General features: G+C 38.0%; 2 protein-coding genes across 10 annotated transcripts in view; one reads left to right on the plus strand and one right to left on the minus strand.

The window, feature by feature from the left end:
• The window catches only part of APAF1 (apoptotic peptidase activating factor 1), a 42,103-nt gene extending 38,866 nt beyond the window's left edge, over positions 1 to 3,237 (plus strand). The window contains exon 28 of the transcript XR_003533680.1: positions 2,589 to 3,237. The gene's annotated coding sequence lies outside the window, so the exon portion shown is untranslated. The remainder of the gene's footprint in view (positions 1 to 2,588) is intronic.
• Positions 3,238 to 7,581: 4,344 nt separating this feature from the next.
• The window catches only part of ANKS1B (ankyrin repeat and sterile alpha motif domain containing 1B), a 423,694-nt gene continuing 414,725 nt past the window's right edge, over positions 7,582 to 16,550 (minus strand). For 6 of the 9 annotated variants that reach the window (XM_027679966.1, XM_027679964.1, XM_027679963.1 and 3 more), the window contains 3 exons: positions 10,688 to 10,855; positions 9,407 to 9,495; positions 7,582 to 9,296 (listed from right to left, as the gene is read on the minus strand). In XM_027679966.1, coding sequence (XP_027535767.1) covers positions 9,257 to 9,296; positions 9,407 to 9,495; positions 10,688 to 10,855 — 297 coding nt within the window. In that variant the 3' untranslated portion in view covers positions 7,582 to 9,256. Of the gene's footprint in view, positions 9,496 to 10,687; positions 10,856 to 16,550 lie in introns of all 9 variants that reach the window. The other 3 variants (XM_027679973.1, XM_027679972.1, XM_027679965.1) reach the window with 2 other exon arrangements.

Raw genomic sequence — 16,550 nt, forward strand, 5'->3', positions numbered from 1 at the left:
ACAGATTCTTGGACTTTGTTTTTATTTTCTCTAAGCTAGTTTTAGAGGCTATGTTGAATAGGATATTCAAATTATTCTGGCATTTTTCCTTAAGAACTGAGTAGAGTTTGAAAACTGGGTACCCTAATCTATCCTTCCCTTTCAGACTTGTTTTTTCCTGACAGATTCTTTCTACGTTAAACAAATGAAGCCATATAACAAACATTTCAGTAATCAGGCCAACATAAAGTACTCATAAATTATCACCAAGCAGCTCTAAATCTGTCATAAACTTTTACTGACTTGCTCACAGGAATGTTTATGTAATTGAGAGAAACTATAGAGAGGAAGTTAACTTTCCTTTTACAAGTTATATCAACTACAGTGAGATGAAAAACACCCACACACTTGGCTTTGGATCAGAAGAGACATTCTTGAAAAGCAAACCTTTATGAAATCTTTATTATGAAATCAAATTATGAAAGCAATTTCAAGGTGTAAACAATTATCAGTTTTCCAGATGTTGCTGACTGTACTCTGCTTGCATATTCCTTGTATAACAGGGTATCACCTTGATCAGGGAGTTACAGATTTGGAATTATTCCAGCAAGTAAATTTTTCACGTGGTTGGGAGCACAGATGTAACGTAGGATATGTCAAAGGTGGAAAGCTTTGAAAGGGGTCCAAGGAGTCACAGTTCCACAGATGTGAAAATATCTTCACCACACCACCAAACCTGCTGAATGAGATGTTATCTTACATGACATTCCTTTAAAAAAGGTGTAGAAGCTGCAGTGCAATACAGATAAATATCTTAAGAGATCATGTTTATGATATTTTAGAGTGCAAATTACAAAGTAAGGTATAAGAGCAATGGATAGGGGTTTTTACACCAAGGATTGAAATATTGATAAGTGAAGTAAATGAGAGATTGTTTAATATTAAACCTATGTAATTAAAAAAGAAGCTTATTCTATTGATCACAGTGACACAGTTGTGAAATATGATGTTGGAAAGATGGCATCTTTCTAATATGTTAATCACAGGGATTGGAAATTGATAATCTTCACAGGTAGCAAGGATACATTTGTTCAAACTATAGAATTTTGAATCGCCAAGTCCAAATAATAAATAGCCATATGCCTTAGATAACATGAAATGTCCTTTGAATCACATCTGGTAAAATTTATCATACCTTATAAAAATGAGACATTTTTAAAAGATTGTGAACCATGACAATTCTGGTGTTTTGAGAGGTGACTACAACAACTATTGACCTGAAATCAGTCCCGAGGAAAACAGTAGAATGGCAGATTTGAGGTTATATGGAAAAGTAGAGGCTATTCTGAGCACCACAGAATTTTCCTAGGCATTATTGACTGTTGTGGTTTTTTGAGAGACTGGTTTTGGCAAATGTTACTGACATATTTCTAACTGTTTTGCTTGTGATTTTTATTTTTTTTGATTTTTATAACACATCAGTGTTAACACATGAGCTTTGGATTTCTTTAGGGAATTTGATTTATTATCACACCATATTTTGATTTAAAAGAGCTCCTATTCTGTAGCACAGTTAGAGAACATTAGATGGATTAAAATATAGGTCACATTATTGGTACAATGTTGTTTAATGTTTTTGTCCATGATCTATAAAACCTTTGATGATAAAGACTATGAAGACAGGCGGAGAGAGTTTTGGCCTGTTCAGCCTGGAGAAGAGAATGATCTGGGAAGATCTTATAGCACCTTCCAGTACCTAAGAGAAGCTACAAGAGAGCTGGAGAGGGACTTTTCACAGGGGCATGTAGTGATAGGACAAGGGGTAATAGCTTTAAACTGAAAGAGGGTAGGTTTAGATTGGATATTAAGAAGAAATTCTTTACTGTGAGGGTGGTGAGGCACTGGAACAGATTATCCAGAGAAGTTGTGGATGCCCCATCCCTGGAAGTGTTCAAGACTGGGCTGAATGGGGCTTTGTGCAACCTGGACTAGTGGAAAGTGTCCCTGCCATGCAAGGGGGCTGGAACTAAATGATCTTGAAGGTCTCTTCCAACCCAAACCATTCTATGATTCTATGATATAAATTATATAAATTGGCTAAAGGGTGAATTGAAAGAATAACTAGCTATCACAATATGATTCATGTCAGCTCTCAACATCCAACAGCACTGTTTTCTTACCTTATGGACAAAGTATAGCTTTGTCACAGTCTCAATGGCATTCTGAAGTCCACTATCTTGAGAAAGGTGGTGTGGGAATGAAAGTGACAGCAGTGGTATGTAAAAAGGGCCTGTGGGTACATAAAAAGGATCTGTCTTGAAGGAGTGAGAAAGTGTTCTCTGCTTCATTAATCAGACACGAGTTGAAATAGTGCATATACCTTTGGTAATTGTATTTCAGGGACATAATGGATTCAATCAAAATTTAGAAGAGTACCACAAAAAATGATTCCTGGGCTGGGCAAAAGTCTTGCAGTGTAAAGTTTGTGTTGGATTTGTTTTGTTGAATTGGAGAGAAGGCTGAGAAGTGATATGTTTGTCATGTGTGGGAGAAAGGCAGGACATTTTAGGCTTGTCAACAAAAAGAATTATCTTTTTGTTTCCTTGCAGATTGCATCATGCAATGACTGGACTTCTGGATGGGGAACAGGTTTCCCCAAACTCACATTGGCAGAATATTTCCCCCCATCTTTTTCTGTAGTATATGTGGCACCAGCTGGTATTTCTGAGGTCCTTCTCACCCAAGAACTTTTTGCCACATCATGGGCTGTGGATGATGTTGGCACTTCAGTACTTTTTTTCCTTACTTCTTGTAGCAATCAGTTTAATTTTCTAGATTTTTGAGGTATTTGGCATAGGTAACCCTTGAAGTTTTATGTAAGTATAACTGAGTGAAATGTAATGGTTGTGACAAGAGAGGTGGCCATGGTTAATTATCTAGTATTTTTTCATATTAACCTCCACTCATGCAAAGCATTCCAAAACACTGGTATGTTCAGTAAATTCACTTAATTCCAACGCAGAAGTGTTCACTTAATCCATCGCTGATACTTTTATATGCTTATATACTGTCTGGAAGGTAACTTAAAATATTAGTCTTCTTTGCAACATAAACTCAAGAAATAAATAGTGCTAGTCTCAATTACAAACATTGAGATATTTTTGCTTAGGACATGCCCAAGCCTGACATTCTGCATCCTAGCAATTATCATTATCAAATAATCACAATTGGAAGAATGAAGACTGCACTGCATCTAATGCATTTTTTAAATTAGTGTGGTCTATTTCTTTTTTCCTCATGGTGTCACTATAGGATAAAGTTAATGCTTATCAGATATTCTCTATACTGGAGCATATTTCCATCTCCTTTCTTTCACTCTGACTTTCTGGATTTCTATTATATGTTTAGAAAATATGATAATAAATACACTGCCTTCAAATTTGGACATGTTCTCTCAAGCACTGGCCCATCCTTAACACTGAGCATGACTTTTTTTTTTTTAAATATTAGAACAAATTTAGCTTTGTATAAGGGTGTGGAGAATTTGAGCAGTTCTTCTAATGACTTGAAAGTAGAATTGCAACATTTAAGAAGACAAAAAGGGATGTATCTCACAATTAAGTGAGCTTTTGAATTTAAATCTGTGATAGATATTTCTTCACACATAGAAACTATAAGGTCCTCACAGAATCACAGAATGGGTAAGGTTGGAAGGGTCCAACCTCCCTCCTCAAGCAGGGTCATCGGAGAGCATGTTGCACAGGATTGTGTCCAAGCAGTTCTTGAGTATCTCCCATAAGCTTTATTTTTTTTTCTTATGTTGTTGTAAAGTATTTTGAATTTGGCTTTTCTGATGGATAGAAAAATTAGTTTTCCTATCCAAACTCTCAGTGTCAAGAGAATATGGGAGAGAAAGAAAGAGAATTTTGTTTCTTTTACATACTGGTAGCATTTTTGCCTGCCTAGTTGTTACCACTTTACTCAGACCCACATTCTCAAATATATCTAGGTACCTGACTCCACAGGAGAAGGATGAAAGATGTGGCACTACATAAAAATTAAGTAGAACTGAAGAGAAATTTGCTGGTGCTCTTTACAAGAGCGGGAGCCAGATGGAGGTGCCATTTCCCATTCATGCATTTTGAGCATAGCCTTCCTGAAAGGCAAGGACCATAGGCCATTTTCTGCCTTTTCAGTAGGACAGCAGTGTTTGGGCTGATTGCATTCAGGCTTGTAATGAGGATGAGTGTGACTGTCTAGTCAGCAGGAAGGAAATCATCCACCAGTTCTACAAAATCTACGTCCAGTGCGAACTCTGGCCACAAGTGAAGCTTGTGTATGTGTTTCAGTTAGCTGAGCTGTGGTCAGCCTCTGTCTAGCTCAGGTTATCAGCTCACAGGTGTGAAATAGAATCAGCATTCAATTAACTAGAATCAGCATGGACTTGATATTGGTAGAGTCCATTTGTTAGCTTAGCAAAGAAGCTGTTTCACCTAATGAAGTTACAGAGGACTAAACAATTAAAGAGCTTTTCAGTAGAAGCCTGAGCATTATACCCCTATGCTTTCCAGTGAGCTGAAAATCCTGTCAATATTTCCAGCCAGTTAAGAGCCTTTTTTTCTCCCACTCTCTTCCGATGGTCTTTAAATATGAGATAACAGCTATCCCTCTTCTTATCTAAGTGCCCACATCTAAATATTTTCCCTAATCCCTAGCCATGTCTTTCACTTATGTACTTGTCACTGCCACACAGTTCCTCCACAGAGTCAATTGTTTTTTGGGCTGGTAGTTTGGAGACAGTTAAGTTACTATTTCTAGATTGTTGTCTTGATGACATCTTAGACATTGTACTCCAGTGAAGTGTGAAGCAGACCAGCTGAACAGACACGTGGAAAGAAATCTAGGGCAAAATTAGAGTTCTGCAAGTGGCACAAACTGCCTGTTTTAACCTAGAATGGAAAGAATAAACTATTTCACAGCTGGAAGTGCAAGTTTATTAGTTGTCTAGCATGCTGCTTCTTTTTCAAAGGACAGCCAAACTGCCAATTCTCTTCCCAATGGTTACCATTTTATGGCCATGCCAGGTTTTGATGCTGAGATGTTGGCTTTAAACTGCAAGGCATGTGTAACCTTGTTCTGCAGGAAAAGCAGCCTCTCACAAACTGAGATACCAGAACTGGACATGCTGAGTGTTTCTTTTTGCCAGCTGTGAGTAGTAGCTCTTCTGGCTTTTAATAAACACCAGGCCAGTTTGGAGGAGTCACTCTGTCCAGTCTGAAATGCAACATCAACGTCTGCTTTAGGAAACCCTCTAGCTCCGCAAAATAGTGTTTCCTCAGGAGTTTCTCCAACTTGAAACCTTCTCCCAGCAGCAGCTTTTTTGCCTTGCATACATGGTGGTACATCCCTCCTCCCACCTCAGCCCACACTATGATTTCATAAATGCTTGTTAGGCCTTGGCCTTGATAAATGATAGCTGGGCTAAGCTCCTCTTGAGCTTATCAGAAACACTGTCTGCCCCCAGGAACTTACGTTGGCTAATGAGCTCCTGTTATTTAGTGAACAGCCTTGGAAACTTATTTCTCCTGCCTGAATAACAATGCACGTGTAACAACATTTTTAGAATTGAATTTTCACAGAAAGTTACTGACCCGAATTGTGGCCAGGATGGAAAATTACTATGCTCAAAGCCAACTCTCCTGCGACCCAATAAACAGCAGTCCTAACTAAGACCCTTTGAGCTCTCCTGGACCACAGTGGGCTGCGACCAGAAATCTCCTTGTAAGTGGGACCCTTCTCAGACCCAGCAAACTCCCAAGTTTGCTATACTTGGAGGATCACTGCCAAAAGCCAGTGACGGAGCCTGGGCTGAGACCCCCACTCCTTGAGGCTCAACCCTTTGCCCTTTGAGAAGATGCAAAGGCATCCAACCTGAATACTTCACTGAACTCGAGGGAAATTTTTCACAGGTATTACATATCTTGTACATACTCCTTTAGGTCTGTGTGCATGCAAGTGTGAATACACTATAGCAAATGTACTATGAATGTTGCTCTCTTAGATTCTTAAGTAGGTTAGATTCATAAGTTAAGCCTGTGAGTTACTGTTGTGCGCGTTGTAAATTTTACAAAGTATTTTCTTAAATTGTTTAAATTATGCTATCAATTAAGTGCTGTTATGTTTAAGAGCTGTTAAAACCTTTAGGCCTAAACCATTGGTTAAGTCTGAGGCTGTTTGGCAAGGGGGTCCACTCTGAACCTTGTGACTCATTCCTTTTTATCCTTACCCTTTTCCATCCTTACCTTTTCCTATCCCCAGCCTCCACCCAGATAATTTTAGACTGACTTTAGTATTAGATTGACTGATTTTAGATTTTAGTCTGATTTTTCTCTGTGTGCTTTAACCATCTAGTAAGCAGTAGAGTGCACTTCACCAATGAACTTCATTGTGCTTTCACATTTTTATTAAGCTTGCTTTTGCTGATACCTTTGCCAGTGTTTCTTTGAGTGACCTAAAACACCCATTCACAACAGCATATTAGAGACCTCACTACCCAAATAATTCTCGAAATCCTTTGTCACCCACACCTCATTTTGATTTGAATTTGCTCATGTCAAATCCAATCTACTTCTTTATCACCTCTCTTCTTTTGCCTGTTCTCCACCCTCCCACAGGAGGGTTGTTGCAATTAACAGTTGGTTTTACAACATCCTAATACTCCAGTTTTTTCACATACCCTTGCTGAACCACTGTCCATGCCAGAGGGGACTCTATGGACTTCTCTCCAACTGGCTTACACTGTATCAGTTAGTGAGGGAAATATTTCCTTCTAAAGTCGCAGGTTTCTGCAAATACAGAAGTGCCTTACCTCTGTTAATTCTTATCTTTCCTTCTAGTTTCAGTTTTTCTGCTCTGGGGGCTTCTGTTCAGTGCCTTGCTGTGTCCCCAAACCTTCACACTTATTTCCTGCCTTACTAGTCTTTCATCTGTCTCATCTTTCATCAGTCTTGCTAGTCATCTTCAGTCTCTCTTGCCCCAATTATCTCTCCCAAACAAGTTCAGCTGCTTACTGTGCCACCTTACCTGCTTGACATCTCTTTGATAAACATAGATCAAATTCTTCCCGCAAAGTGCCAGTTCTTCCTGTTGTTTCACACCTTTCCTTTACATCTGCTTAGAGTTGTGCTGCAACTCCTGTTTCATTCTTTAATTTTAGGGGTCACTCAGCTGCATAAGAGGTGCTCCAGTTTTATACCCTGAAAACCTGGCCCCTCTGTACTTTGTGTGCCTGAAGTGAATGTGTTTTAACATAACTCCCTGCAAGAGTCTTTACAGGGTGCAATTAAGTATGGGAAGTCAGCAGTTGATTAGTGCATGGAAGAACCAGTTAATTAAGGACTTTAAAGTGTGAAGTATTTACCACATGTAAACAAAATCTGCAGTCCAAACCAAAACTGTCTCCACAGCAATTTCTGGATTTGCTGAGTACAAGATCCGAAGTCCATGGAAATGGGAGGGGAGGACCTTGCATGCATTTCAGTATCCTTTGCATCAGGCCACTTACTTCCTTTAGCAATGATAAAATGATGCACAAAGCACTGGGACTGTACAACTTCATTTTATTTTGTGTGCTTTTATAGGATATAAATAAATGACAAAATTACAAAATTTATAACTGGAAGCCCAAGCATATTTACATAAGTCTTTGTTGCAGTGAGGCTACTATTTACTGTTCTCCTATACAATTTTCCTTTTGGTACCATATTTTTAGTGTTATTTTTTTACTGTCAGTTGACTAAGTACATATCAACAGTGAATAGGCAAAAATATGTACAAGGAACTATTTTGTTCAAGTAAATTGAATACTGTATTAAAAGTATGTCATCACTCAGCGCTATGATTAGGTGTAACTAAACCATATACAATTATCAGGTTTAAACCAAGTTCAATTATCCATTTTTTGGAATATACCAACTGATGATTCTAACTGAAAAACCTCAGCTGGATATGAAATAATAATTAAAAAAACATTAAGACAACCACACAATTTTTCAATATCTCTATAATGAACTTCAAAATGATTCACAATTTGACTGGATAGAACAATATACGTTAAAATGTCATTTTTCTCCTATAATGATATTTGTACTGTTATAATTTCAGTTCTACATAAATATACATCATGGTATTATACAAATACTCCACAGACATTAAAAAAATTGAAACACTTCAAAGAAAAAGTAAGTAAATCTTATTTAATCAAATATTAAGCAAATGCTTAACTTTTGTTCCATGAAAACATTTTTATTACTTTGGAATTTATTCTTTTTCTCGATATTTTTATTTAGAAAATGTTTTGCAATAGAATTTTATCAACACTCTTTCAAACAAGCTTTCTGTGACAGAAATCTTGATAGCAAAATCCATGGTTTTGACTTTTGTTTTAGAACCACTGAGATTATTTTTTAAAAATATTAGTAGAATTCATGGCTATAGCAATGTTGAACTGCATACACTATATGTAGGTGTAGTAGAATGACCATTCCACTTTCATTCCAGACTGATTACACGGAACATCCAGTGCACTGATGCTACAAGTCTTACAATTTTCATAATGGTGCAATAGCAGTCGTTTACTTAACTTTAAAATAAACAGTATTTCTCATAATTAATCTGGCTTCCTTCCATAAATATTCATATGTTTCCTATAGTACTTCTCTTCCATAAAAATATCTAATAAATGTTTTCTGTGCATTATTAATACCTTTTTCTATCAATTCATAAAACTCTGATCCTTTGCTACAATGCAAGAGGTTCTTATTTCTGTAGAGGATCAAAGGACATCAATTATTACATATAAAATCAGCGCACACAGAAATCAGGGTACCTAATTTCTTGTCACTTTAATGAGTTCCTTATTCAACACAGTAATTATTAATGAATTCAGTGGTTTCACAAATAATCTATTTATTAATTCTGGTTCTATTTCAATTAAAAACTGCCAGGATTCAAATAAAAAACCCAATCAAATACTCTACTCATAGGCAGCATTAGTATTAGTTTAGAGACCTTTTGTTTTTTTTCTTTAAAAAGTAGAATCCTAAAATAAGAAATCAAAGAAAGCACTGTGGCAGAGTCACAAGGGAGAACTGCGTGAAAAATAAGGTTTCTCACTCCTCTTGTGGACTGTAATTTTAAAAGTCTTCATATAGTGTCATTCTTCTGTCAGTGCTGCAGGAAGAAGAACATCACCAGAAATGACTGTCAGCCTTTTTTGTTAGTTACAAGGCCACCATACAGTGCAGTCTTCCTCTCTGCTGGATTGAAACGTTGCCATAAAGGAAAGGCTGTGCTGTGACTGCTTGGCGTGCAAGGCACAACAAGGAACAGGGGGACAGTTTTGTATCAGAAAATTGTAGTTTCATACTTGGTATTAATGCCTCTTTTGGCCTCTTGTCCAGGTTCAACAATCCACGGTAGATTCGCAAGAGTCTTTTGTTCGGATGGATCTATCTGCTGTAAGACAAACGCAAACATACACACGGGTTACCATCTCTGTGCACAGCAGCTCCAGCAGAACTTTTTTCTTTAAACTAACAGAACACAGAACAAATCCTGAATGGACAAAGTCCTACAGCAGCGAGTATGGTGGTGTCTACACTCCCATGTACTCACGGCTGCCTTCTTCTTCCTGTGGAGATCAGAGCTGTGTCTACCCCCAAGCTATAGGGCATCATAGTTCGTTAAAGCCACGCTCGATCCTGAGAAGTCTGTTTGCTAATGAGACAGACGATAGCATCAGGAAACGTTCCTACTTACAATTTTATGGAGGAAGATTCTGTGGCAATGGATGACAAAGTGTAAAGTCATACATTTTTTTTCCCCATTCTCTCACCCAGTAATTAAATATCACAGTCCTCACTTTATAGCCAGTGAATATGATACAGTGTGCAGACATTTTTCTCCTTTCCCTCCAATATCACTCTATGCCTGTATTTTCACTTGATTTAAAATAGCTTTCATAATTTTTTTAAAAGTTCTACCATGAAAGAATATTTCTCTGTCATCTCTGCACTTCAGGAGGGCCCTTTAAAGACAATCAATATGTAGGCTCCAATGAGCTTGGTTTCTTAGGAGTCTGGGGTTAATTCTGGAAAGGTATATTGAATCCCATTTTTGGGATAGGAGGTTCTGGCTAGGATCAAAAAAAAAAAGAAAAGGGTATGAAAACAAGTTGCTTGGTCTGACAGGATAGTTGTAAATTGGTTTGGATTTGTAAATTGATTAGGATATATATGCAATGATCATGTTCCAAATGAATTAGGTGCATATTTTATTTCTCACTAGGACACCAGGAAAGTCCATGGAACTACAGAATTTGAGAGGTATGCTGTGATCCTTAGCACTTAAAAAAGCACAATACATTGGAATTAGACTGAATCAATTGAAGCTCTGCAATTACTATAAGAGACAGATACACAACACTAGCCAAGCAACATCTTAAACTGAAGGAATCTGAAATAAGCAGTTGTTTGAAACAGCTGCCTGTGCTGTCGTGACACACCCCTGCCGGCTGATGAGCAGAGGTGACACAATGGAGCATTTCTGACTCAACAGGTATTTTATTTGTACAGCTTCTAGTATATAAACTCTTAACTGTATAGCTGAATTTTGGGTTTTTTTGCATGCATAACTACCTTCTACTTACCACTGACTTCCGAATACTAACACGTGGTTTGGGAATAGGTTTAGAGGGTTTGTTTTCAAAGCTTTCTGGGAGGGTTGAAGAATGGCCCCCTTTTCGTGCTTGTAGTGCAAGCTGATAGGCCACCTCAAATGCTTGTCCTAGGGTAAGAATGATTTCATAAGCTAAATTCTGGAACAAAACAGAAACAGTTAAAATTGGAGTGTGATTGTATTATTGTTGGATACGTGAAGTGGGGTAGTACTGCCTACAGAAGTGATTTGCAATGTAAATAATTAAAGTCATGCTGGTAATAGCTTCCTTAGTCTCTGTAAGGTTTACATTTGTCATTTGATTTCTCGTTGATTAAAAACAATCCAAATGTAATTTATTGTATTGAAAGTAATTACTTCTAAAACCCTTGAAAACATTGTCTCATGGAAACAGGAGCGAAAAAGAGTGTCATCTCTTTTCAGAACAAGTACATTAATTGCCCCAACTTCCCAGCTCACTCCATATCTGCTGCTGTCATGATCCCACCCCTCTTGCACTACTGCACCTATGTGACATTTGGCCTTGCTCTATTTTGGAACTCTTCTGTTGACCTGTCCTTCTCCAGAGCTGGCAGCCTGAAGTGCTGCTTCCCTGGCTACATGCCTTGGGATGCTCACCAAGCAGCATGAGAGGAGGCTGCAGCATTGGTGTGATGCTTCCAAAAGGACAAAAAAGCCAGTGTTGAAAGTGTATATTCTGCTTCACAGATGCAGTACAGCCAGGCATGCATGAAAGTCAGTGCACCACTCTGGATGTATGCTTCAAGTGCTGGGGAAACCTTCTCATGGTTTTGTTTTCTAGAAGTAAAATTGCTTGAGTTTAAACTGCCATGTAAGAACACTCTTGTAAGCAAGGGGAAGGAAGTGTGCATAACCAGAGAAGTCAGGCTCTTAAGCCTGACCAGTTTGGTGTTATAGGCAGAATACTTTAAATCCTCATTGAATATGGGGAAGAAAACCTGTTAAAAGATTCATAAAGCATGAATGAGGTATCAAAAGATTGGTATAAATATTTTTTAGTACAGTTTTACATCAGTGAAAAAGCAGCTGTAAGTTTCAAATTTGACCTTAAATCTAAACGGCAAGTGAATTCCTATGGCGATTTTTCTTCAGGTTTGTGGGTATATTTATTTCTGGGCTCCTACTAGAGCCTATTTTTAGGCTCCTATTAGAGCCTGTTTCTGGGCTACTAACTTTGCAGTAATGTTTTGAAGCTCTGCAGAGCAAATGCAAGCCTGCAGGCTTGCCTCCATATGAAGTCCTACAGTTCCCTTAGAATTATTCATAAATCTTTTATGTGATTCAGAAGTTACCCTCTCCTTCCCTCAACCTCCATAGCCCATAGTTGGAAGCAATTCTGCATTGCTTTGAAGCTAGGTGATCCCTTAAAATTCCCACATGTTTCTGACACAATTTTAAATGAGACATGTCTTTACCTAGTCAAGTCTAACTGTTACGTTTGCAGTAAGTCGGAAAGCAAGGCAACAGACTTGGAAGTACACAATTTGTCCTTCAATCGTTAAAGTGAAATAAAATGCTTATCCATTTAGCTTTGTTTTCATTTCCCTGAAGAAATTCATTCCCTTTTTTATCACATGTGTATACTGAGATAGTATAGGCTAAATTGGGCATATTTAGCTCATTATAAGAGCTTCTTATAGAAGTGCCAGCTCTGGCCTGTGTTAGGTCAGACAGAAAACACTTATACTCCTCCACTGGGACATGCTCTCAGCAGTTACAACTGCAGTTACAACAGAAAGCCAGCCAAAGTTTCATAGCTTCCCAAATAAAAATGTCTGCCTGATTTGATAGCTGTAGTCTCCAAATTATCTCCCCTTTAACTTCAAGGGAAACTGGCCAGGACCGAGAAACACTGAGGATGCAGTTTGCCAGTGTTGTAATAAAAGGAAAACCAAAGAGGCTATTATGAACTGCTCTGCCTTTTAGCAAAATGCTGGCTATAGAATTAAGAGCAACAGAGTATAACTGTTAAAAATGTAGAGAATAATATAATTTGAACTGGAGCGTGCTTTTTAGTAGGACAAGAATATTAACCTAAAGACAGATGTCTTTAGAATCAGCTGTTGTGACAGTAAAAGAGCATACTATATCATCCTGGGATGGTCTAGAGTGGGTAACATTATTGCTAAGGAATACATCAGCAAGACAGGGTGTAGTAATGGCTTGCAGAAAATGCAGGCTGCAATGCTAGTAGGACTGAGAAAATACGCCATCCAGCGAGGCATACCAAAATGTCACCAAGACAGGCTTGAAAATCTCTAAGATAAGCATGGAGACAGACTAAAAGTTTGCCATGCTGAGCCATAAATCTAGTCTGAGTCCTGCATCCTATCTGAAGCCACTATAATTTGTTTTCCTTTGTAGTCTGTAAAATGAAAAAATAGGCCTGCCTGGAGTCTGAAAGCCATAAGAAACATGTAACTGTTTCTCTGGTTAATAAATATTTGAAATATAGCAAATAAAACATTCACTATTCTGTTCAATATTCGAAATGCAAACTGAACCATAACTGGTACATAAATGTCATACATTGTGTACTGTGGTAGAGCCTTGACAAAGGGAAGTCTGCAAATGGAGGCAAGGAGGGCTTTAACATTGTAACTTGTACAATTTAAAGAACTTATCTGAAAAACTGTATTTTGAAAAAAAAATTGGTAAATAAGCTTGGTTTGAGGTATTTCTCATCAGTAGTACTGGGAGAGGATTATAAGGATTAGAGTTGGTACAGATTCTTGCAGGGGCTATACTGGAGAGGTAAGAGCAGGATTCCTGTGGGAATAGGGGTGGAAAACCAAACCACAAAATCCATTGTGGAAATCCCTCTAATGGAGTAAGGAAACTATTTGAACTTTTGACATGTGGTGCAAAAGGAAGGATACGAGTCTGCCTCCCTGAAAGACGCTTAGCACCAAAGTTGTAGAGCCTCTGGCCGCTGTAAAAGACACTGGCCTTTACGGAACCCCATCAAGCTCTTTAAAAATGAGGCAAAACCTTTAGGACTGCGGTGCTACCAAGGCTGCTACAATCCTGCTCCTTGCTTAGTACAGCAGAGAAGGAAAGTGAGTAAGCTAATGCCTTTAAGCAACAGTTTCTGGGAGATGAGAAATGAGGTCAATTGCCTTGTTTGCTTTGCAATGTTACAATTCAACACCCCAGTGCAAGTCTGAGTCAGGATTCTTCAGCCGCTTTAATTCAGCCAACCTATTACAATGGCTAATTGTTTTCTTACATTTTAACTGACTTTTTTGTTGTCTTCTAATCATAGGTGCATTGAGCAATGAAGGAATATCCAATGGAAATTACTCTGGATGTCTCCAATACGTGAGCCAGAATTTGGTATGGGATGGTTATGATGGTGTAGGATGTTATGATGGTGTGTTTCTCAAGAGGGAATCCTTCAGTGGTAGATTTAAGGCTGCTTAGTAAGTGAATGAAAGTGGATCTCAAATACTGAGCAATAAATCTTCTTCTTCCCCCAAACCTTGTCTCCTTCAATATTCTTTAGTCAAGATTTTTTTGCAATTTTGATCATAGAACTTTAACTCTGAGTAGACAAGTTACATATACAGCTATTCTGAAATAGTATCAGTTATGCTGGTGGTTGACATTACTAAAATACTTCCCTATCTATAAAGAAATTGTTCTTGTCCACATTTCCCAAGAAACTGAAGGACTTGAGAGCGATTTTTTTACCATAACATTGCGTATATTGTATTGCTATAACATATATAACTTAAAATGCATATTTTTACACCTTATCGTGGATTTCTACCATTTTAAACCTTATTTTTCTTGAAATGATTGAACTTCTATCCATTGACAAATGAGTAGGATTGCTTCTGTTCATAAACTGGGAGATCAGGCTCTAACATGAGCATTAGATTTTAAATAGAAAATTTAATTCACTGTATGCTTCTGCTCTGAATATCTAGCTATTTTTTATACAGCTTGTACTTGCATCAAAAATGCTAGATCCTGAGAAATAAAACAACATAAAAAGGGAATATTTGAGTAGGTAACACCCCACTGAGGATTATGTTGCAGGAGAAAACTAAGTTATGACAGTTTGACATTAAAGTTTCTGTATTGCTTAAAATAGCCGTTTAAAATGCTTGGGGTATTAAATGCTCCTCCTTAGATACAGGAAGTGAGCAAAATGTAATTATTCCTGGATCACTTTTCTTCCCTTGCCAAGAAAGGAGATGAATTTTATCTGCTGTATACCTGAGTCTATGTTTGTGCTTGATTATTAAACCTATAAATGAAACTGCAGTACTTCAAAACCATTAAGAAGTATTTAAATGGATGAGGAGAAATAATAACCTCACTCAATCAGTCTAATTTCAGCTGATTCACTTATCACTAAAATCTCTATAACGGAACATCTTGTTGACCACCGTCTATCTATTTTTAACACAATTTTAAAGTTTTTTCTACTCTCTGTGGACACTAAAATGTCCACAGAGAATTTAAACAAAAGAATGTCACCGAAATGCTAAAAGTGCTTCTAACCTACCTGTACATCTTGTTATTTAAATTCTCCTACATGCTGTTGCTATGCAATGTTAACTATTCCCCCAGTCCCAAATAAAATGCCACCGTTCAGGCCCCTCTTTTTCTTAAACTTATTTATATCCATGTAATCATGTTTCAAGAATTCATACGTTATACTACAGTAAAATATTTTTTCTTGAATAATTTTGAAGTTTTAATAGCACCTTAAATTTCTCTTGTGCACAACTCAAAGGGCAAGTACTCCTGAAAATTTTGGACAATAAATCTTTGTCCTAAAAACTATAGCTACTACTTATTTCACTAAATTTAGCTGAAAACTGCATGACCGATTAATTGATGTGTTCATGATTTCTTGCAACAGTAATAATTTGTGCTACCTAGGTAGCCTCACCTCCTCGGACGGTAAGATTGATGGAGAGATAGACAACAGGTTAGCAAAGGCATATAGTGCCTTTGGAAAGCTTCATAAAAGAGTTTGGCGAAATAAACACTTAAAGAAAAGTACAAAGATCAGTGTTTACAGAGCCATAGTGCTGTCTACTCTCTTATACGGATCTGAATCATGGGTCATCTACTGCCACCATCTGCAACTCCTGGAACGCTTCTATCAAAGCTGCCTTCGTACAATCCTAAACATCCACTGGTCAGATTATGTGACTAATACAACTGTTCTAGAACAAGCAGCAGTCACAAGTATTGAGGCCATGTTGCTGAGAACACAGCTGCGATGGGCAGGGCACGTCTCAAGGATGAAGGACCACCGCCTCCCTAAGATCTTGCTTTATGGTGAACTTGCCACCGGCTGCCGCAAGAGAGGAACCCCAAAGAAAAGATACAAGGACTCCCTGAAACAACATCTCAGCCTTGGCCATATTGATCAACATAACTGATCTACTCTGGCCTCCAATCGGGAGGTCTGGAGACACACCATCTATAACGCTGCTGATGCCTTTGAGAAAGCACGCAGGATCACCCTTGAGGAGAAAAGACAACGCAGAAAGAATCGTGCCCTGCAGAATTTACCACCTAAGGAGTCTTTCTGCTGTGCCTTTTGCAACTTGACATGCCTGTCTCGTATTGGCCTTTTTAGCCACCAGCGCGCATGTAACAAACGTGGGTAGAGCCTTTCCCAAATCTTCGCTCGTGAAGCCTAGCCATGATGAATAATTTGTGCATCCCCATCTGAGAAGCATAAATATAGGAAGAACTGAGCAATTTTTCACCAAAATAACAGGAGTTCTAAGGACTTATGCTGAAATAACATTTTGAGATACGTAGGCAAGAAAATTGGAACAAGG

This window comes from Neopelma chrysocephalum, unplaced genomic scaffold (assembly GCF_003984885.1).
Source record: "Neopelma chrysocephalum unplaced genomic scaffold, ASM398488v2 Primary Assembly neopelma1_59, whole genome shotgun sequence".
In the NCBI taxonomy this organism is placed as follows: domain Eukaryota; kingdom Metazoa; phylum Chordata; class Aves; order Passeriformes; family Pipridae; genus Neopelma; species Neopelma chrysocephalum.